Below are 24,670 nucleotides of genomic sequence, written 5' to 3' on the forward strand. Positions count from 1 at the left end.
TTTATGTGGAAACCATGACACATTCCCCCCCAGGATTCTGTGAAGAACAGAAGGTTCAAAAGAACAGTATTTATTTAAAATAGAATTTAAACAACAACTTAAAATTAATTACGGTCATAACCAATTGCAACGTCAATGCTGAATAAAATACGTTTCTTTTAAAATAACTTTGATTACATAAATTATAGAATTAATAAATAGCAAAAGCACAGGTTTAATGGAATTTATTCATATTCTGCTACTATAAAATAAAGACAAGAGACTGATTTTACAAGATTTATTTTATTAACTATAATACAGGTCACAGAAGGCCTTACTGTTTATACACCATTCCCATTGAGACTAATTACCAACTTCATGGCAAATAATGACATGTATTTTTGTTCATCTAACTTCATTTCTTTAATTTTTTTTTTCCCATTCCAATTTTTCTTCCTTTTTTAATACTGAGAGCGGCAGACCTCTCTCCCTGACCTGGTCTTCAATCATGCACTACATCATTGTGGCCTTTACATCATTCACAAAAAAAAAAAGGACTTAAAAATGCTCTCTCATTTTTTAATTATTAAAAATAAAACATAAAAAGAACACCTTTTCTATCACCATTGACTACAGGGCAAAGTGTCAGACCCCCTAACGTACAAATAAACAACAATTCTGAATATAGTTTTGCTCCTTTCTCCTTTAACTTAACAGACAATCTGTCACCACTGTTGAAAAAAGAAAAAGAAAAACAATAAAGTGATGCAGCCAAATAGGATTGCTCAAACAATGTCACATTTTTAATACACGTTTGTTATGTCACTTTTAGTCGTCTTCCCCCTCCCTATTTTTTTTTTTTTTTTTTGCACAGTCTTTTGCTGCGAAGGACAGTCGGCTCTGAAAGAATACATTGAAATACACAGAGAAAGCAGCATTCATACAAAGTACCAGGGCCTTATAGGCCACACAGCTCCCGATTTCCCAAAATATACCAGTACTCCTGCTCTCTGAGGGGAAAAGACATAGTGTTTAAGCAAGAATGATTAAAGAGTTGCAGCTCATCACAGCCAATCAGAAGTCAGAGTAGATGTGGATTGAAGTTAAAGAGGGACAGGGCAGGTGTGGTTCACTCAATGTTTTCCAGAGAGAGATATGCACAAAAAATGAAATGAAATCTGCTCTGGGATACATTCTGTTTTATTTTATTTTCTTTTTTTCATAAATGTGATTTTTTTTTTTTCAGTTTGACAGCGTCTGCCTGCTTGGAAACCACGGCTCACAACAACCTGACTCTTTTCGAGTTAAAAAAAAACACAAAAGCCACAGAAAATGATCCATTATCTAATCTGAAGCAATTAAATGTGTGAAGTATAAGTGCTGGGGAATACTGATACAAACTTGAAAGCTAAATGGCAGCTTTTTTTATTTTAACCATGTGATTGTGAACGTATCCAGCATTTTCTGGCGAAACAAAAAATAACATTAACGTGAATACGAGCCGAGTTGCAATACCTGCTTTGCCCACTGGGTGGCGCTCCAAGAGCCCACAAACCGAAGTCTACTCACAAGCATACAACATTAACTTTAGCGTTCCCCGAGTGTTTTTTTTTCTCCTAATCTTTTTATTTTTAAAAACGTCTGGCATGTTATAAACAATGTCATCCTTCGGAGCTCAACTCTGAAGTAGAGACATTTAGTCAGTCTTGACAAAAAGCTCATATTCTCTGATAACGCACCACATGCTGTTTTCAAACACACTGAAGACTTTATCTTTTCCGAATGCCTTCACAGTTATGCCACTATCTTCACTCTCATCTCCTAGGCTTTCACGGCTCACTGATTCAATGCCATCAGAATAGATACAGCACAGCGTCTCCTCGAGAGCAGACTTCCTTCACCTTCCAGACCTGTGAGGTAACTCTTGATTTAGTGCATACCTCTCCTCTAAAACCCAGGAGGACCACAGCCTAACCCATCCCTTAGAACTCATCACTTAATGGTTCACCCATAATGTGCGCAAAAAGTAGTCCACAGATCTAACATGAGGAAACTTCCTGCTAACGTGTAATATGAATAATAATACAGCTCCCAAATGAACAGACAGTGATCACAAGATCCTCGTGGAGCAGGAAACCGAGGGTTGTGTGGACATTCTGCAATAAAAGAGGCATTAGTCTTCCAGCACGTTCTGGAGGAAAAGACTTCAAATCCCAGAATGCTGTGCCACACGAATCCTTTGCCAGCCAAACTAGATCAAGTTCGACAAGTTCTAGTTTTGTCTTTTGATTTGTGGCTCTATTTAAAAAGTGGTTTCAGGATAAATAAAGGCGAGGGATATGGTCGTGTCGCTGTGTTGGAAAAAAAAAAAAAAGCATTTATTTTTTTTAAATTTATAACAGTGGTCTAGAGTTATAACAATAATCTGGTGAATATATAGGCCACCCTGTTGGCCCGCTTTAACCTTATTTCAAGGAGGATGCGTTCAGTCAGTGGCCACCCGAATATGATGTGGGCTTCAAACATCCAATCTCCCATTGGTCGCCGATTGACGAAGACAACGCCGGAACAGCAAGAGTGCGACATCTACATCAGATGAACCCATTAAAGATCTGGGTTTGGGGTTCCTACACTTCATGTGCAGTTCTCTAAATGTGTGTGAGGAGCATAAAGGGCCAAGAACAGAGCAATTTATAGAGGAGCTTGATGCAGAAAGAGGGCGATGAAGTGTGGTTGACGTAGCTCATGTACTCTTCACCTCTTTCTTTCCCGTTCCTCTGCTGCTTGGGATAAGTCAGGCACGGCCGTGCAATCTCCTCGGAAGTTTCTTCCATTCGATTAATCTCTTTCAGTGCTCCCAGAGTCCTCCGCCTCGTCTAGGGCTTCACAGCGTGTGTTGTTCTGTAGGGCTGTGATGGGGGTGGAGCGAAGGCAGCAGGCTCTGGATTGGGGGTGGAGAATGGGGCGGGGATTGTTGGGCGGCGCCGAAGGGCGGGGCTACAGGTTGTAATGGGGTGTAACAGGCGGAGTAGACGGAGCCTGGTATAGAGGAGGCAGAAGACAAGGCGGTGGTAGGCGAGGCGGGTTGTCCGGGCAAGCCACTGGGTGTGTCGGCCAAGGGCTGATTGTGGAAGAAGAAAGCACACTGGTGGATAAAGGTCTCGATGACTGTCTGGTAGGTGCGTGTGGCTGTCAGCGCGTCCATGGTGGTGAAATCGGGCCGCATCAGTGTCGGCCAGAAACAGATGGACAAGTTCTCGCTGGTCATCAGGTTCAGGCGGCTGTTTTGACTCACCCTGAGAGAAAGAGAGAAACAGTGAGAACGGAGAAACATTCGTGTGAGCGAGTTTGATCGTGTCTTGCCCTGGGGACGGCTCCGATTCTCACTTGTTCAGGTGCGTGATGACGTATTTGAAGACCTCGTAGTTTTCTCGAGGGAACCTGCGGAGCGCGTCCTTCATGGTGTGGAGGCGCTGCTCTCGATCATTGATTTCTGCAGGGGGCAGAGAGGGAACACGGAATGAGACACAAACCCATTTATTTTCTTTATGCTTCGCAGGTGTTCACACAAATAGATCGGAGTCAGTCTTGACGATGGCTTCGATGCTCGAGGACCTTCAAGACCAGTGTTTCTGTAATCTCATCGTGTCCTATTAGATTCTTTCAAGTAACAAAAGGCACAGATCCCAAGCTATTAAATATATACAGATATATTTTTAATTATTAACAAATGTATGTACCATAAACCCATTATTAAACAACATGTTCAACCCTGTTATCATAATGATCCATTCCTTAAGTTTCCTTAAACTGTAACATTTTGGAAGCAAAAATGTACACCCTTTTAACTGGGAATACAAGTGTACATGATTCAATTTTTTGTGGTTTCTACACAAATTGTAGATTTGACTGCATTCGTCAGGCTTAACTTTCAACCCTGTCACCCAAGTTCTGACAACAGGGTTGTATGTTGCAAATAATATACTGTAGGGAGAATAAAAATGCATCAAAAATGTAAATGCTTTAAGTAAATGCTGTTGTATAAAGTACTAGAAGTATAAATATGAAAAAAAGTAAACAAATCAGATTTTAAATGGGCAAAATAATAGATAAGAAACTCTTTAATTCCCGTGTTTACAGTTCAATAAAATAAAGGCAAATTTATTTATAATTGAAATTCAAAAATACCAATTTAAAAGTTAAATAAATAAAAAAAAAAATCGTAAACGGACTCATAATGCTCCATAACTGTGCACCAAATTTGTAAAAAAAAAGAAAGAAAATAAAGCTGAACACTAATTGAGACTTTGATTGAATGTGTGTGTAGAAACTGGATCACTCTATTTACTCCAGATGAAATGTGAGTGGGGACTCTTCCCTAAAACTATCCGTGTTTGGCTTTGGGACCTCGGATTGCTTGGAAGCGATGCTTGAGGAAGTAATTCAGGAATAATGAGTTCTGATATGCACAAAGGAAGCAGCACACTCCACCTAAAATCAATAAACAACTCCTCTAGGGAGGAGTAACTGTGGAAAGGTGAGTGTGTTTGCATATCTGCGTTGCATGTGTGTGTCTTCCCATCAGTCTCATCTGGGGTGACCGAGGGATTGTTCAATAAAGCACAGTGTCTCACACACACAAACAGTACATGTACAGAAATAATTGTGTAGTGTGTGCAGTCACACACACACACACACACACACGCCCTGGGTGCAGCGAGCTTGATGGTTGCGGTGAGTCAGAACGGCTTACATCAGCCCTTAACGCTGTGAGCCTTGTGTCAGAACATGTGACCACTACGGCAGATGTGTTCCTCCCTAGTCACACACACACTCTGATGTCAGTGTTACACACACATGCACACACACACACACACACACACACACACAGACATCAGCATTATGCATCGTGGCCCCAGATGCAGAATTACTGCAGAAACTCGAAGGAAAATGTGCAAAAAACACTATAATGCCAGTTTGTTGCTATATGGTAGCTAGCTAGAGTGATTTTTAGGGCAGTGTTTCAGTGTTTTTTATCAGTTATAAGAAGCCCTATGTCATGTGTAATAATTGCGGTCATGTCTGTAATTTGTCATGTAAATGTTCCCCAACAAAGGACATACCGTATTTCACTGAAGACAGAGATTCTGTGATCATATTAGCCCCCTACAAATCTTTATCTCTGTGATTGCCCAGGATTTGTTAGGGTCAAATATTATTTTTTTCAAGGTTTTGGTTTCCTGCACGCATTTTTATCCATCTTTCGCGAAGAATGTTAGTGTTTTGATAGTATTTTGGGTGCTACACACCACACAACTATACAATTTGCAGAAAGAGAAAGCTGAAAACCATCAGAAGAGTGAAAAAAAAAAAACGACTGATTAGATGGAAATGTAAGAACCCTCTTACTTTTATGATATATAACTTCACACAAAGCCTTGACATCATATCCCGGAGACAAATCAACAAATTTGATTAAAATTCCAGGCTTCATTTATAACGAAATTCATAAGAAATTGAGATGTAGGGGTAATTTCTAAATCACATGAGCTCCCCAGATAATACTAATCCTGTGTGAATAAGGCACGCTCATCTCGCACATGGGCTTTGAATTTTTCCATACACAACGCACAAAATTTACAAACACAGACTGTTATTTTGGAACATGCATATTAAGTGCATTCAAATACATTTTTGTTTGTTTGTTTTAAAAAGGTTCAGCTGTATGCATATCTAAGCGTTCAGTTCAAAACTTAAGTATATTTTGGGCTTAATACTTAGGATTAGGTGCTTGAATGAAACCATGACCTGTAGTATCAGTAGTAGAAATAATGCTCTCAAAACATCAGAACATAAGTGTATTTAAAACCTAGCCAGACACTGTTTATTTTGTGACCGAATATGCAAATATCATCTAATGAATAAACCACCGCCGCCACCGCCAGTCAGAAAATGCATTAATTTAAATATCCTATTGAGACGTCTAATAGATGGCAGATCAACAAAGCAAGGGATTATTCAGAAGGCCTTAAAGCCGTGCAGGTGCTTCCTGTGTTTTCAGAGACTAAAACAGAACAAGCCTGCTGGGCTCTTGCCATGGCGTCCAGTAACAGACGGATCAGAGCGAAGCCCCGCCCACCTCCTGTGGAGAGTGACACGACGGTCAGGTGACCTGCCAACTGTCCTCTCCCTCCATGATCCCTTCCTTCTTACTCTCAACTGGCTTCTGTACTGTTCTTGCATTAAATAGTGTCTGCTTAAAATGTAATTGTTACTATTAACAAGTGGTTGCTTATATTTAGGGTTAAGAGTTTCCACGACCCACTTTCTTTCTTCTGAGGAACATGAAAGAAGATATTTGGAAGAATGTTGGTAACCAAATAGTTTTACCATTAACTTGCATCGTATGGACAAAACGAACGGTGACATATTTCCAAACATCATCTTGTTGTGGAAACAAACTCGAATACGTTTGGAACGACATGTGCGCGAATAATGACCAAATTAAATTAGGGTGAACTAGGGTGAACTATTCCTTTAATCTTTGCCGCGTAACTTGTCCCACACATCAAACACAACTCCGAACCGATTAGCAACCAAAGAGCAACGCCCAAGCAACCACTCTAAAACACTCAGAGCATTATTATGTCAAAAGTTGCACAGGCAAGATCCCCCTAACATTATCAGCACAAAACATACGTATTTTCGATTTTTTTTTTTAAACACAATGGCTCAAATTTATATCTGATTATGTTGGTGTTTGATAGATTCAATTCACAAAAAAAGATGTAACTGACTCAAATGATCATTTTCTACGGCCATTTGAAAAGCACTAAGATTTTATTCTGGTATAGCAGATGCATATACCAACATTTTTTACACTTCCAAAATGCCTGAACGATTTGACCAATCAAATGCCCTCTTTTGTGCTTTACTCCACCAGTGCAGGTTTGGGTGTTACGCTGAATCAGGCCTGCTGTTTGTCAAACTATTTAAAGCATGGCAGGACTTGAGAGGGCTTGTTTATTGAGAAACAGTCTGGAGTGAAGGACTAACGGCAATCTTAGGCTTAAGTCTCATTGCTTGTGTGTTGCTGGCTTGGAGCGATGCCCAGAGCAGACAATGCTAAACTTCAGACTGAGAGAGAGAGAGGGAGTGTGTGTATTGAAGAACAGGGAGAGAAGTCTATCATACCGCAACAGGAAAACACACTGCAGAAACGCAATCCATTTCTACTCGCTGGCTTATCCCTTGTTTTTCGCTTTCTCCCAGCTTCACACACAAGATTTCTCTCCAGCGCACACTAACCTCAGAGGACTACAACCAAGCACTCTGCTTTCTGATGGTAAACATCTGGCCATGGAAAATCTTCCCTGTATCAGTGTTTTTATCGATCGTGCTGATACTCACTGAAGGCCTCCACCAGCTCCGTCTGCATGCTGTAGGGAACCAGAGGATCGGGCAGCTCTGAGAAGAAGCTCTTCATCGCTCCTGCCACCGTGTTCACAGACATGTCCTTCTCGATCAGGTCAATGTTAGGGTCTATAATATACAGAAAGAGAGAGAGAATTCGATTAGACTTTTAAAGGGAAGTTTAATCATTCCTGAAATACATTTTGTACCAAGGAACTGGCACTGAGATGAATGGGAAGGCAAATGGACACAGTTTTCTAAGAAGTACTTGATCTGACTTAATAGTAAACAATCCGTTACGTAAAATCAGAGACACAGGATCATGTGAACATCCCTGACAGCCAGCTTCTTCCAAATGCAGTTTCTTTGTTCACACAAGAGGTCTTTCTGAAAGCACAAGCCCATTATAATCAAACCTGTCCACTCTTGCTGTCTGGATGCATCTCTGATCTCTCTTCTGATCCAGTGAAATCTGTTTCTAATTGGAGAATACATGCTCAGCATGCAGGCGTGAAATGAGTGCACAGGAGAAGGTGAGAGCTTACGAGCCGCAAACAAAACAAGCGCCGATTAAAATCACAAAACAATTTTGATCTCCGCTTCAGCTAATATGACTGAGCTAAAGCTACAGACAGAGACAGCACTCCACATTCCTATTACAACTGTAATCTTTCAGACCAGCATGTTAAATCCAGCTGACCCCGGATCAGTTACTCTAGCCGTCCTGATTGTATTTCATCAGAGATCGATAACGGCTGCGTAGCACCTGATTGTGAATCGTCTGACATTTCGCCAGAGTCGGCCGGGATGCTGCTGAGCACATACCTGAGCAGTAATTTCCGCCGTAATTGTATTGTCACCTGGCTGTGCGGGGTTCTGATCGATCAGACACGAGCCTTCGCCTTCTATTAGCTCACGCCGGTCCGAACCGGGCCCGGCCAGATCAGTGGAGCGTGTGCGCTCGCGGTTCATTACCCAAACCAATCTGCTGGTAATTAACTGACCTTCTCTTCCGGCACAAACACACAAACAGAAGGACGGCACTGTGGTGATGCACACACACAAACACACACACACACAGCACACAACAGTTTCTTTAGAGAGTTAAATGAAATTAAAATGAGAGATTTGGGGATTTTAGTCCATGTCTATTAACTAATAAAGCACATGAATATTTACGTAAATATTAATAAATATTCAAAAAAAATTTTTTAAATGTATAAAAATAGCATATTTTATTAATTATTTTTATATTACATAATATTTGTATATAAATGATTTTTTTTTATTTATAAATATTATATTCTGTTCTAGATTAAAAAAAAGGTTAAAATGTGATAAATTGGTCAAATTTGAAATACAGTACGCCATCACTGACAGAAAACATGTTTTTGATAGAAGTCTTTTGTGCTCACCAAGGCTGCATTTTTAAAAAATAAAAAATACAGTCAAACTGTATATATATATATATATATATATATATATATATATATATATATATACTGTATATATACTGTATATATCATATATCCATATATATAAAATCTCTCTCGGATCAAACAAATCCAGGCTTGGTGAGCAGAAGATAATTCTTTAAAAAAATAAAATAAAATCGTATTGTTTAAAAACTTTTGACTGGTAGTGTATATATATATATATATATATATATATATATATATATATATATATATATATATATATATATATATATATATATATATATATATATATATATATATATATATAATACCACCATTAAAAATAAGCAAACGAAAACAGACGCTGTGCTGTCTCTTCACAAGTATGCACATAATACAAACATATTCTATGCGCTCTGACATTATGCTTTCATAACGGCCCTCGGTGGGCCGGATCAATAGTTGTGGATCAGTCCCGGTTAATTGAGCTTCTCTGCTCTACAATGTGCTCATTGACAGAAATGTGATCCATGCACCGAGGAATAGCAGCCATTTCTTTGAAAGCAGCGAGGTCAGCCGGGTCTGCTGTGACTGGCCCAATCAAACTCTTCCCCAAGGCAAATATGAGTAACAGAGGGCTGTATGTACGATGATATCCATGAGATGTCTTTAGATTATGCTCCTACAACATCAGGGTAATGTGAGAGCATGGAAGTTCATGGAGAGAGAGAGAGAAACCATGTGGTGGGAGTCATTGCTCTTGTTATACTTTAGTGATGTTCTTAGATTTACAAGTTTTAAGGCGTACTTTTGAAACAGCACCATGGTATTATAATGTTTTTAATGTTTTTATTAAATGAATCTGCTCATTTGTTCACAAACTGGACTCCATTAGCTTTATTGGACGCAAGACAATGGGATTATTTTGTGGTCTATGGACTTCTCAGTTCATTCAATTCACACTGCAAGATGCAGCACAGGTAAAATGTGATTTTGTTGACTGAGCATTTAAATGCATTATTTGCGTCTGTCTGACTTGAAACATTCCCAGCACTGAATCGTTTCAATTTACCCCTACTAATTCCATTTCTTGCCATTTCAATTTATGTTCTACCCTACTGTTTCTCTTTAAATCAAATATTGGTGCATGTAGCTGCACTACATTTTGTTCTATGTATCTGCCATGCCAATGAAGCACACAAAACAGAAACTGAAAAGAGAGATCAAAAGAAAGGTCATGTGACTCACCTTGGTCAAACTGCCGCTGCATGCTTTCCATCTCGGCCTTATTTCCACTCACCCTGTAGATCCCCTCTGTGCTCAACCCTGTGAGAGAGAGAGAGAGATGACATTAATTAACGAGTTTTGCACTCCATTCCTTTTGCACAGTCTCAGAGTTTGATAAAGGCCAACAAAATGGTGTTATCTCCAGCTCAGAATGTACAATGCATTACACATATTTAATTTATATCTGAGGTTGCTAATTGTGCGACCACACTCCGACTGTCAGATCTTCACTGTTTGACTTATCAGTCGTACATGAAGAATGAGGGCTGCCACAGGAAGAGAGCAGCTTGCGTTTTGTGCCCCGCAGATGCAAGAGCCAGAGAACGGCTCCGCTTGGCCCATCTCACCCAAGCAGAGAGAAAACAAGTACATCGATAAAGAGGAAGACAGAGCGAGAGGCAGAGAGACACTCTCGGAAATGAGTCGGCGCGTTGCCGAGGCAGACCGCATTGATTGCCTCACCTCTCCTGATCAATTATCCATAAAAGCTTTTCTGTGGAGCTGCAGGAAGGGAGATGTGTGTAGAGAGGAAGGGTGTGTTTATGGCCGAGGGAAAGAACATGAGGGAAAAAAGAAAAGGAAAGAAAAAAGGCTAGAAAAAGACTGAAAGATCAAGATTCATAATGCGTTATAGATTTGTACTGGTCATAAAACTCTACTTTTGATGTGTGAGAAATCCACACAGGGTCGACCTCGTCTAACAATCATTTCAAAGTTTCTTTTAAAAATAGGCTCAAATATGATATGAATATGAGCAGCCTATTCAAAAAAAATGTTTTGTTTTTATGTATAACACATTAACATCGTTAAAAATAAACCACAACAGTGCCACTGTATTTTAATGCCAGACCGCAAGAGCGCCTTTTTTTTTTCTTTTGTGCTATTAGTCTTCTGTTGTTAAATAATTTATTTATTTAGAAATGGCAAAAATATCAAGAATGAAAAAGTAATATGATAAATTCTCAAAATCAAACAATACACAGTTAAACACAAAAGTATGTAGCTAAACAAACAAGTAACTAAAAAAAGTCAATTAAATAAACTATTCAATAATTTAATTACTAACTACATACGTGAATTACTAAATAAATATATAACTATAGATATGTAAAATAATAACTAGGTTATGTAAATAACTAATTACCTGAAGTGAATATACAGACAGACAGACAGACAGACAGACAGACAGACAGACAGACAGACAGATAGATAGATAGATAGATAGATAGATAGATAGATAGATAGATAGATAGATAGATAGATAGATAGATAGATATCAAACTCACGATAAATTCATTGTTTTTTTTAAATCTAAATAATGGTACATTTCTGATGAGCTTATCATTTCTATGTTGATGTTTCAAATGCACAGAATTTACAGAACTATGCTTAACATAAAAAGAATGTTAAGTTGAAACACGCTGAAGTATGTTCTAACTGAAACATCAATTAGAAATAAGCTAATCAGTAACGTTTACATCATATACCATTATTTTCTAGAATAAAATAAAATAAAATTTGGAGTCTATGGTATATTACTATGGTATCTGTTTGTCTGTCTGTCCACTGAATTGCCCTGAATTTTAAATCATCCCAGACAAGAATACACTACTATGTAAACAAAAAAATTGTTTTGATGCCCATTTTATAAGCCAGTTCTTCAAATGAGCCTTAATGAACTTAATTCAGATGAGCTTTCCAACTAACAAATCGTACAAAAGGACTCAAGACTATTCATTCACAGCTTAAACCAAATCCACAATCACCATCACAGACTCAAGACTGCTAAAGAAAACGTTGAAACCGAACAGAAGCCTCAGGAATGCACGAGGGAGAAAGAGAAACATCCTCTGAAGGACAGTCAAGGACAATACAAGGAAGCCGCCATATTTCCAGTTCATTATATAATTTCTCTCATGTCATCTCATGTCCATCACTCTCAATCTATTGGCCTTCAAAATGAACGCTCAGTCCATTAGAACAGTCAAGAGAACGTCATGTTAAGACATTTAAAAAATTAAAAATAAAAACAGAGCACTTTGAGTCTCATGGGCTTCTCTGAAGGAAACTCACCATGACCTTTTTGCATAAAGCCCTCCTAATGCACAGATAACCCTGCAACATGTCCAAACAAACCCCCGCCGCTTCCTGCCATCATCTTCAGCATATCCTCCAGGGCCCAGTATCAGCAAACTCAGCATTTCTTCTCCTCCAACGTCTGTCACATTCCTTCCTTCCCTCTCTCAATAACTAGGACTGTTTCTATAGAGCCATTTCATTATCTGATTCATATTAAAAATAGGGTCTGATTGATGGGTAACAGTTGGTGGCCTCTGGGCTGAGACTATATATACTATGTATCTCCTGTTCCCATGCTGTGTAGAACTGGACTGATTCTGGAACAGGTCCTGCTGCTATGAAAAGCAGTGAATAATGTGGAGTGTGTGACCCCAGTGGCCCTAAAACAACCAACACTCATTTATCATACTATCCCATTGCTACAGTGAGAAAAGGACTGACAGATAGAGAGTGACGGGAAAGAAAAGTTAAATGAGAGACAGGTTTACCTAGAAGAATGAACAGGAAATGAGACGAACAATAGGAGAACGCAAGTATTTTTGGTCCAGAGGGCATTACGGAAGGGACGGAAATGGATCCCTATAGAAACGACTGTATACTGTATAAATCTGTGTTTTCATTTCTGCCCCATCGAACACAGAAAAGAAATGGGAGAAAATGTGATGGTTACTCAACAATGAATTTGGCCTGAAGCATTTACAAAATACCACAGAAGTTTCATAAAAGTATAGAACATAAGGATACGTGGGTGAATAAAGAATGACTGAATGTTTTGATGGTTTCTGGAATCATTTATTTAATGAATTAAGTGATTTAGACTAGATATGTGCTACATGCTCTATCATCCAAAGGTTTTGGGTCAATAAAAAATGATACTTTTACTTTTACTTTACAAGGATACATACAATTGGAAACGATGCATTTGAGAGAGGCAGAACAGAGAGGACCTACAATAATGTACAGTATTTGAAAAATAGGTTGTTTTTTTTTTACATTAAAGCATGTCAACATGTTCTGTTACACCAAATGCACAAAATAATGATCTTTATAAAGCACAATATGACCCCTTTAATTAATATTAACTTTTTTTAATTTGCATTCAGCTATAAAAGAGCTATATATATATATACATATAGCTATGTAAATATAAACCGACTAGCCGTTTTCATATGACTACAGTGACCAGTCCCTAATTTATACAGCTAGAGGTAAATTAAGCTTTTACGAGGCCCTGAGATACACAGTGTTGCCTGTGTAAGCCGCTATGACTAAGCACATCTTAGCTGAGATGTCAGACTGACATTTTTCTTCAAAAGCCTTTGTAAAAGCAATTTGGTGTAATTCTGATAAGGTTGTATTGTTTTGATGGGTAAGGCACTGTGAGTGAGTAAGTGAGCGAGTGAATGTGTACCCTCTTGTGTTTATGCTGAGGGTGCTATCAGCAGATCATGCTGTAGGCTGTTGTAGAATCCAGTTCCACCCACAGAGCACCAAAAAAGAGCTGAGCGCGAAAGATTGTTCACCATTTCTGCTATGTGATATCGATCTCAATGAGGGAGTTATCAGGCAGAAAATTACCGCAAGGGGTTTGGCAGCTTACACACATACACAATGAAACATAAAAAAGGCGGGAGAAGGGCGGGGGGGAAGAGGAAATGGAAACGAGGGACAAAGATCAGGAGCTGAATCAAGAAAACTATTAATGGCACTGCCATTGACTCCGCTCTGCCCCCTAGTGGTCCACATATTGAATCTAAAGGGTAGGGTTGAGTGCTATCTAAATAGATACACTTCAACTATGTTTGTAATACATAAAAGCATATAGCTGCTAGTGCTAATCCAGAAGCGCACAAAGCAATGCAATTTTGGGATCTGGATCCGTGAACACGCCAACATTTGACTAACAGGGGCTCATTGTACAGTAAGTTGTGCAGGGTTGTCTTCATTTGAACTACAAATGGACAGATACATCCCACAGGGAATCCTGACGTGTTCTCCAACACTCAGCATTACAGAAAACCCCAGCCGGAGCAAATGCACTTGCTCTCAGTTGATGAGCTTAATCCTTGGAAGCTAATGGCGCTAATGCTACCGAGCCAAATCAAATCACACACTTCAGCCAGAACTTCAGCCTCAAGTTTCAGTTACTGGCTTTTAAAGGAATAGTTACTGGTTTTAAAGGAATAGTTTACCCCAAAACATAAATTTGCTTACAGTTTACTCACCCTCAGACCATCCAAAAAATAGATGAGTTTGTTTCTTCATCAGAACAATTTAGCATTACATCGACTGTTCACCAATGAATGGATCCTGTGAATGGGTGCCATCAGAATGAGAGTCCCAACAGAGACTTCCTCCAGTGAAAAAAAGTCCATCACCATCAACATCCTCCAACACATTGTTTAAGAACTGTCTTGGACTGTTTTCACTTGTAAACTGTGCTTGATCTGAGCATATTTCGCTCCTGATTCAGATTTAACTTGGGAACGCAATAATATAGACAGAAGACTCTTATTCTTAATGGTTAAAAACATCTTAATGATTAATTTATCACAAACACTCAGCTTTTCACTTCACAAGACATCAATTGATGGACTGGAGTAGTGTGGACTACTTGTGGATTATTGTGATGTTTTTATCAGCTGTTTGGACTCTCGCTCTAACGGCACCCATTCACTGCAGAGGATCCACTGGTGAGCAAGTGATGTAATGCTTAATTTCTCCAAATCCGTTCAGATGAAAAAACAAGCTCATCTACAATTTCACTGGCCCAAGGGTTAGTACATTTTCAACACATTTTCATTTTTTAAATTTTTCAATTGGTTTTGTCAACCAATCCTTTAAGGGCAGAGGGGTGAAGGTGTAAATAGTCATGGCACCAGTGTTTATGGGATTCAAATCAGCATCAGATGGCATGTGAGGCGAGCACACTAACAAGAAAGTTGTTACCATAACTATAAGCAGATAAGACACTTTTATAATATTTAATTGTATCCATCCACCATATACAGTACTGTACACAAAATATATGTACTCAACAGTCTTTTGAGTTTGAAAACCAGCTTGGAAAACACTGCTGTTTCATAAAAAGACATACTCTTTGAATTCAGCATCTGGCTAACTTCAATACTTCACTCCAGAGTAACAATACAAAATACAAATGTGCTGCTTACCTGTAGCCTCAATGTAACGGATGCACTTTTCAATGAAGAGTGGAATGGGCCGCTCTGGTGAGACAACGTTTGCCAAAGGAACACCGAAGTAGTTACTTTCCAGAGGTTTGGACAATGATGACTGACGAGCCTTTTGCCGCGTTTTCTGAAGAAGACGAAGACATTACTTGCTGGTACAATAACAATAGCTAGGTTGGAGCCACAATTAAGCACATACAATGTCTCGACAGGTTTAATATAAAATACATCAACAGGTTTTGACAAATAATTACAATATTTTAACATCTTAAATGTCAAATGTTACTAGAACATAATTAAATGCAGTGATTCTTTAGTGAACTGAATACATAAATCCATTGAAAACCCCTACATATCAGTTGATTAAAAAATAAATAAATTCTAAGACAAGTTTTAATATCATTTGTAGACACTTAATTTTATATTTAGCATCTTATGCAATGAAATTCATATTTTTAAGTCATACTGGAGTCCAAATACTGTGCATCAGACCACCCTAAAGGCAGTCAAATCATTCACATTGTTCCAGCAATCTGACAGTCTATACTAAAGTACACTGGGTTTGACTTTTGTGTTTAGAGCAGGAGGATACACTATTCAGACCTCCCTCTGCACCTCCTGCCGTCCCATAATGCTCTGCATCAGGCATCATGGCTCATTGGATAGTATGTCTGCAGTACTGTCAGACAAGAGAAAAAAGCAATGAAGCTTATTAGGCCAGAATCTGTCTGCTCTATAGCTAGAAGGAAAGCTGGCTTCCTGGTACATCTGCAGGTCAAAGCTCTGCTTCTCACACATTTAGGAACCATGCCACATTTGCCTCCCTCTCTCTCTCTGCTTCTCCTTACATTTCCCACTGCTTACTCATTTCTTATTTTCAGATTTTACCTAAATCCCCACTGGCTCCACTCAATAGACGTTTACATAATTACCTCCCTCCCCTCTTCAATCTCTCGGTAATGAATCTGTGCTCCAATTACAGTTCACAGGGAGTATTACTGGGATGGCAATGTTATGCAAATGTTATGTGCTCACCCTGCAATGCAGGTCACACAGCTACCCAGACCAAAGCACACAAAGAATACCAGCTACATCATGTATATAACTGCTACTCCACCCATTTGCAACTTCAGACATGACAGGATACTAATGTTACAGTGTGAATTAATCCAATGTTTGGGTGTGTTATGGCTCACTAACCTCACAATCTATGCACAAAGTATTTGCAAGCGGTGGAAAACTACATTGAAACCAGTCTCCTGGCATCTCCACCATGCAACCATTCACTTGCCAGTTGCTGGTGAAAAGTTAAAGGGGGCATTAGAAAGGAACTAGGTGATGGTGGAATTTAAAACATTCCACTTGTTGAGTGAGGAGATTTTAAAAGGCTGAGTGAACATTTCTGGCTTTGCCATGCAAAAATATCGAGAAAGAGAGAGAGCACAGATGGGACAGTACACAGAAACAGGAAAGGCTTATTCAAACTCCTTTAACATCAGAAGGGGACAGACTTTGTTGAACAGAGCTTAAACCAATATAGACTCCTGGGGCTAATGGGCTGCTTTATGGATCAGTCCCATAAGGCAATTGATGCAAGCAAGGTGATTTAACCCGATGGCCTCATTCTAACCCCACTGAAGTAATAAAGACACTGCTGTGCAATGAGAAGGACTGGTGGCTCAATCCTTTCATATGCCCTCAGGCTGTCACATGCTCTAGGAGAACAGCAGTGTCTGAAATTTCTGCTTGTGTGAATACAGTGTATTATGGAAGTGATGGCTATAATAGTACTCCAAGCAAAAAATAATTAAGATTTTACAACTATTTAGCAAAAAGCAGACAACTGCAAGTGAACAGCATTCAACTGCCTTGCAAAAGATTCAGAAATAAAAAAATAATATGTCTTGTCTGACTTAAACACTTTTAAAAATGGACGTGCACCACAGCATAACCAAAAATCAACCTTGATCGAAGTTTGGCACACAGGCATCGAGATAAACTAAAGGATCAATTTAAGGATAAAGGATAAACTAAAGCCTGTGCATCCATGACAAAAACAAAAAACAAAAAAACAGCTGGGTCTTTTCTCAGTGGATCGACTTTCTGAAAAATTTGGTAAAAAACATCCTATCAGGCTATTGCTCCAAGACTGTAATTTGCATTTAGATAATTGTTCAAAGACTTCCCCTAATCCTGGATGAAGCTAAATGCAAGAAATAAACAAGGGCATGCCACCATTACTCTAGATGTGTCTTTTGACAGACCCGAAAGGGTCTGTCAAACACTGACAACATCTGACAACACAATACACAAGTGTAGTCTAAAAAAAACACACCATAAATTGCACTCTTCAGAATCATATATAAATAAAAATGAATTATGGCAATCTTAAAGAAAATTAGCCTATATAAATGTGATCTAAAGTACAATGAATATATTTAACAAAAAAGAACACCACAAAATTTACCTTGGTATTTCTTCGCAGACTTCTCAAGATATTCCTCCTCTTTGGGTCCTCGCCTTCTTCATTCAAGGAACTGTCCCCTTTCTGTGCAGCAAGCTCATCTTCTTTAGTCTTGGGGAGACCTCCAAGTTCATCATCACTGCCAATGAAGCTTGAGCGGTAGTTGCTGAACTTTCCAAGACGTTTGGACCGATCACGATACAGCCGAGGTTTAACTCCAAGAGCAGATAGTTTCCGTCTACGTTCCAATGAACTGCTATCAGCCTCACTGTCTGATCCATTTCCTGCACCATTAGAATGGCTCTTGTTTGCATTGCGAATAGTGATGATCTTGCCCTGTGTGCTGTCATGTGGTACAGAATAAATATTTTCCTCCTCTGTGGGACGGGGCTTTGCTACTGCATCCATGGGCTCAGCATAGTCAGATGGATCATAACCACCTTCAGTTGCTGGTGGCCAGGTGACTGACGGTAATGAGCGCCTGTTAGGTCCATGTAGGCTCAGGTCCATGTATGAACTGATGTTTGAGGGTTTAGGAATGTCAAAGGTGACATTGGGCTTTGGTCGCACCTGAGGTGGGACTTTGTTGTTAAGCTTGTTTTCAAAAGTTGTGATGTCAGAGATGAGCGAGAAGGCATCACCCTCCATATCTGGGAGCTTAAAACCTCCTCCATGGGCCAAAGTGCCATCTTCCCTTAGGGTGGTATAAGGTGGGGAGGGCTCGATGTCATCCTCTGAGTCCAGCAATGTGATGCTTGGGGAGCCACATCGAGGTGAAGAAACATTTTCATTGATGACATTGTCTGCAACATTGTCATACATATATGTTGCCTCTACAATGGTTTTCTTCTCCACTACCTCCTTAAAGAATGGCTGGAAGTGGTCTATCCGATGCAAGCCTCCCACCACCCCACCAGGTCCACAGATTACAGAGTTGAAACGGGCGTCAATTTCATGGGCCAGTTCTTCCCCTTGGCCAAGCTGCTCCCGGACTGCCTCGGAGTCTGCAAGTTCTGATTGAGTCTCTGCAACAGCAAGCAACTGCACTGGAATAATATCTTGGACCTCACAAAGGAAGGCACAAAGGGTTTCCATGGAAGCCTTCCGTTTGGCCGAGTACACTGCTATGTAACCATGCACTAATCTGCTTTTGCGCAAGGAAAAAGATGAGTGGTAAGATAGAACAGTAAGATCAATGCTTTGCCTTTGGCCACCAATGGATAAATCCAACACAACTGATGTTCCACTGGACAGGTTGGAAGAGGGGCGACAGTGCTGGGGCAGCAAGAATGGTGAAAGAAGCTGGTCAACATCATAAGTATCTCCACACATCAGACACATTACGATTCGCAAGTCACCCTCTGTGCTCTGCTGAGAGTCTCTGTAACCTGCAAATGCAGGTAGCGAAGGTGGGGAGCTACTGCCAAGACTAACTGAGGGTCTTCGTGTGTCTAACAGACCTTTGAGTATCTGGTTTAAATGTTTTTCATTTACATTGCGACCATAGCCCACACCTGGAGAAGCAGGCTCTAAATAACTGCACTGAAATTTGCCAGCCATTTGTTGACCTTGTTGGATCAGGCTTTGTGCCGTTTCACCTCCAATGTCAGAAATTGAACCAACACCTCTTTTGGTGACCAATAGAAGAGACAAGGGAAACTGAACTAGATTGGGATCCCTTCGACTTATGGTTGACTCTCGTAATTTCTCAATACTATCAACAACATAAGATAAGGATTCCTTTGAATTGTAGAGGCAGAGGCAACCGTGGGGGGCAAAAGTGGGGGTATGGAAGGAGTTCACTGGAAGGCGTACATTTCCCTCTATAGGTCGAAGAGCCAGTTCATAAGTCCTTCCATCTACCACGTACCGTTCATCATTGGTGCACAGGGCTCTGATCTCATTAGCTAACTCTCTTGCAAGTCCATCTTTGCCAAGGATCACAAGATTAATTCTGTCTACCTTTCCCTCACCAAATTGTGATTTTGAGCTCCCATCTAAGCAATATCGAGTGGGAAAACGAAGGGCTAAGAGTTGCTCGATTTTGCCATCCACACAATGAGGACTGCTAGGACAGGTTTCCTTAGTAGGGTGGTAGACAAAATGGATATGCTTGAGCACTAGGGCATCTCTCTCAGCTTGAAGCTTTTGCAGGGCCTTGAACCTCTGTTCCTCTCCAAGAACCTCCTGGATGGCACCCATTTTTTCTTTACTGGGCTTAGCATCAACTTCAAGCTCATAGAACAACTCAGAATACTCCAGTAAAAGTTCTTGGAAGTCCTCCTTGGCTTGGTCAATAATAATCTTCTGGTATTTGTTATAGATGTCAAGGTACTCAGGCTCCTCCAGCCACTGATAGAACTCCTCAGTCATGATGAAGCTACGAGCTTCCTCCCAGGGTTTGCCAGGTGTAACAAATGGCGAAGACGCAAGTTTCTCTTTGAACTCCCATTGCATTTCTGCCCGCTTTCGTTCATTGCGCAGGTGTTCTAAGTGAGTCTCATAGATTTGCTCTGCTGCAGGGGTTTCCAAAAGATCCTGGGGAATGCGTTCATCTGCCATGTTGTCAATGTGTGGTGTAATTTCCCAAGGAGTGTCATCCAGCACTACAAACCAGTGGGAGAATTCCCGCTTAGTCTCAAGAACTTTCTGTACTCCTGACCAGCTCAGGTGATCAATCTCATCCAGGACTGGAACCAAGGAATTGAGAGCCTGTGGGAGTGTGCTGAGATAAATTTTACGCCGTTTTTCTATATGCTCTTGCTTGAGCCTGTGCACATGCTGCTGGAATAGTTTTTTGGCCTTGGAAGTACCCTCAAGGAAGACATACTCTTTGTATTCAGGGGATGTCTGCATTCTGCGGTTGATGTTGGGCCATGTTTCATTATGGTTCTTCACAATGCGGTTTACCAGCCACTCATAGCGATCCTTAGAGGACGCTATCTGCTGACTCTGCTGCTTGAGTGCTTCAAAGTATGGAATGATCTTGTGCTTCCCTCTACTCTTATCTATCAACTGCACCAAGGTAAGAAAGGCAAGGTCAACATTAACGTTAGAGCGTGCCGAGGTTTCAACAACCTGCAAATTCTTCTTGGCCAAGGCAAAGGTGTGTGAGTCTTTGATGTACCGCTCAACCCCTTCATCACACTTGGTCAGCACAAGGACAACTGGCTTCTTGGTCTTAGCTAGCTGGTTATAGAGATTGGTCACAAACTTGATCTGGTCATCAAAATTTCGGTTCATTCCCCTGCTGACATCTACACAGAGTAAGAATCCATCCACTGAAAGCTTGCCTTCAGGCATTTGCTTTTGCTCAAAGTCTTGCTCTAGTCCTAGCTGATCTGTGCAGAAATACATAAGCTTCTCAGCAGAGGCTAGTTTGGTAGAAGCTGCCCGCTTGATATAGGGCTGTAATGCAGTACTTCGATGTGGCTGAAACGTTTGGTCATCAATGAACTCGGTCTGTTCCACCACATGCATTCGGCACTCAGCGCCCTCCTCCAACATTCGTACCGCCTCGCCCCAAAACAGGAAGTGGTCATTGTTTACCACTCTACCACCAAAGTCACTTGTGCTTAAAACAGATGTGTGGTCCAAATAAAAATCATCAGCGCTGGGGCGAACAAAGCGATTACAAAGGCAGGACTTTCCTACCCCACACTGCCCCTTTTCCTTTTCAGTCCCGGACAAACCTACCACAACAAGATTGTAGATTGGTGCCCGGGCATCTTGTTTTTTTGCCATCATCATCGTATGACAGCACTCATTTTGCCATTCCCAGAAGCTCTAGTTTGAAAGCTGCTGGGCTGATGTTCCATCCAAATGCTTTCAGGCTTGGCAAATTATTTAAAAAAATCCCTGAAAGTCACTTTAGTTTTTTTTTTCCCATGCAGTACCTGTATGTCCAATCCCATTAATGATCAAATTTTAAATCCGCAGTCATTTGGCCATTCATGATTTTGGCAGAGGTTTAGAAGGGGAAGAAGGGAACAGGTTTGGGGGTGGGGGAGAGGAGTCCCTGTGGACTTAGGCAGGTGTGCAGCAGGTGGTATTATTCCAGCCCATCTCCTCTCTTTAGGGGCACTCTGACACAGAAATACTGTAGTTTTCAGGTTCAACCAACCTGGATCTCACCCTGCAAGAAATAAAAGAGAAATTACAATTAGAAAGTTACTACAAAATAGATACAAAGATAATAATTTATCCCTCACATTTTCATTTATTAAATATCTAAGACTACTTAGAGGATAAATAATTTTTGGGCAAATTTGACCAAATATAACTATAAAGCTATAAGCTTTCACATCAAGATGAATGACTTTATATTGGCTGTACAAATTTACCACAGTACAGTAAGGGCTAAGTAAGTGCAAAGTCACAAGGAATTTGATTATTTTGGCACTACCGGTTCCTGTTTTATTTCATCAATTGCCCAGGGTTGTTTATGCGTAACCTAAAGGTATCAATACCAAGGTATAAGAGGCTGACATCATACCAAAGCCAACATTTTTTAATTGATTCAACCCTTCAAGGCATTACATTCTAATCCCCAAACACAAACATATACACACAGATGAAAGCTGTGATAAGTGCACCAGAGATTCAGTTTTAATTGGGCAACCAGGGAAACCCAAAACGGCTCTTAATAGGAAGCCCTGCACATTGGCTGCTTTCCACAGTCTCAAAAATTATTTTCAAAAGGTTTTTGCTTTAACAAAAAATTACAACTGCATTAACATAACTGCAAGAAACAAATTAATGAGTCATGACAGGAACTGCATGATTGTATAAATTGAGCAATGAAAGCATATGGATACAAAAACAAACTAAGTCAAGGCCTGTGGAAATCTACAAAAAGAACAGAACCCTCTAGACAACATATGACAAGAGCTCAGAGGAGAAGATTCATGGCAGTTGTTTCGTTTTAAGTTCATATCCCGACCGCTAGAAAGCATTCTTCATCTCTGAACTTCAACAGTGACAGGAAATACTAGCATTAGGGCACGCCTCTATCATTAGCATAAAAATAGTTTTCTGCCAGTAATGGAGGATGAAAGAATTGTTCCAGTTATCATTTTGGTGTACAAAGCTGAAGTGTGGAGTTATTTGGGCTTTTTTGGTAACATTCGCTGACGGGAATCTGGTGCGGGTGGCACCTCGGTTTTGCCGCTTTTCACGTCCCATGTGAAGAACCTTCGCGTGAGGCATGCGGCTACAAGCTTTCTTTCATGGTGGTGGCGTTTTGTGCAGTTGGGGCGGTGCTAGCATCACAATCTCGCTGATTCAATGCAGAACATAAATACAAACTGACAAACCTATGAAATCCAATTTGAAAGGTTCTGAGAATGTTTAACATCTGTATTTATTTTATTGTTTTACAATTGTTTAGAAAATGTCATGCAGGAATCCTTCAATAACTTTCTTTTTCATTGATATTAAGCAGATATAATTTTTGCTCAGATCAAAATGTTATGACATTGTGTGTCACAATTGTAAACTTAAACTGTGAACCTTTAGAGCAGGGTCTTATATATATATATATATGTATATGTATATATATATATATATATATATGTATATATATATATATATATATATATATATATATATATATATATATATATATATATATATATATATATAATATATGTGTATATGTTTGGTGATCATATTTGTAATTATTTGTAATTATTTTTTTTTTTTTTTTTTTTTACATTTATTTAACCAGATGATCTCATTGAGATTTAAAACCTCTTTTTCAAGAGAGACCTGGCCAAAATGGCAGCATTTTAACAGCACATAATTACAAATATGATCACCAAACATATACACAACAACAAGAGACATTTAAACAATATCCTCAGATACATAGACAACATCAACATCAGACTACTTAAAAGTACAATTTATACTAACCTTAGGTTTAAAACAATTTGATTATTTTAAAAACATATATTTTCTTTTTTATAAAATACATTTTATACATATACATTTAACTAAAGTATCCTGCAAACACTTGAATGTTTCCCCTTTACTCATACTGCACAAAAAGTGGTTCAGTAACATTGAATGTTACAGGGACTGATTATTGCAAATGCAGTTCCCAGTGAGTTCTGGTTAAACATTTTTTATTAAATTATTTTTTGTTAAAGTTTGCATATGGTGTTCTTAATGACAACGTTCCTAAAAATATATCCTATTCCTAAAATAAAATAAAATATTCCCGTATATCACTTTGCTTACAGTATTGCAAGATATCGTATCACAATCCATGTATCAAGATACATATTCTATCGCCAAATTCTTGCCAATACACAGCCCAACTATATATACATTTATATTTTCTTTTTGTTGATTTTTTATATAAGACAGGCAATATAAAAGCCACAGACTTCCGTCTGCCTAATCAACAGCAGCACCTTGGAGGCAAGACTATGTAATGTGCTGACAACAGCTCTCAAGGCACTACATCTAGCAATCACAAGCGACACATGATTGCAGTTGCAGATGTCACTGTCATGGTCTGGGCCAAATGTAATGATTCTGCTGTGGCGAATTTGCTCTGTGAAATAGCTTCTATGTAACAGACAACATTCTTGAAATCACAAAACATTTTTCTGAATTTCTGACACTTCAGTAATAAGACCAGTGCTCGTATAACTTTATTAAAAACAGATTTTGCTACAGTACGATTAGCCAGCAATCACTGGACATTAGCAATATACCAAACACAAAAGTGAGGTATCCTGGTTTAGCTAGAAAATGAAATGTCAAGAATGAATTTGTTATTCTACTCCTCCACTATAGTTAAAACAAAGTGGAGAGCAATGCAATGCTGT

The 24,670-nt window shown here is 39.5% G+C and overlaps 1 protein-coding gene across 1 annotated transcript in view; it reads right to left on the reverse strand.

The window, feature by feature from the left end:
• Positions 1-266: 266 nt before the first annotated feature.
• arhgap35a (Rho GTPase activating protein 35a) overlaps positions 267-24,670 on the reverse strand; it is a 74,282-nt gene continuing 49,878 nt past the window's right edge. Inside the window, exons 2-7 of the mRNA XM_026282748.1 lie at positions 17,835-21,966; positions 15,350-15,494; positions 10,059-10,136; positions 7,390-7,521; positions 3,367-3,472; positions 267-3,275 (exon numbers count right to left, since the gene is read on the reverse strand). Of these exons, the coding sequence (XP_026138533.1) occupies positions 2,864-3,275; positions 3,367-3,472; positions 7,390-7,521; positions 10,059-10,136; positions 15,350-15,494; positions 17,835-21,581 (4,620 nt within the window). The 5' untranslated portion in view covers positions 21,582-21,966 and the 3' untranslated portion in view covers positions 267-2,863. The remainder of the gene's footprint in view (positions 3,276-3,366; positions 3,473-7,389; positions 7,522-10,058; positions 10,137-15,349; positions 15,495-17,834; positions 21,967-24,670) is intronic.

This window comes from Carassius auratus, chromosome 15 (genome assembly GCF_003368295.1).
Source record: "Carassius auratus strain Wakin chromosome 15, ASM336829v1, whole genome shotgun sequence".
Lineage (NCBI taxonomy): Eukaryota > Metazoa > Chordata > Actinopteri > Cypriniformes > Cyprinidae > Carassius > Carassius auratus.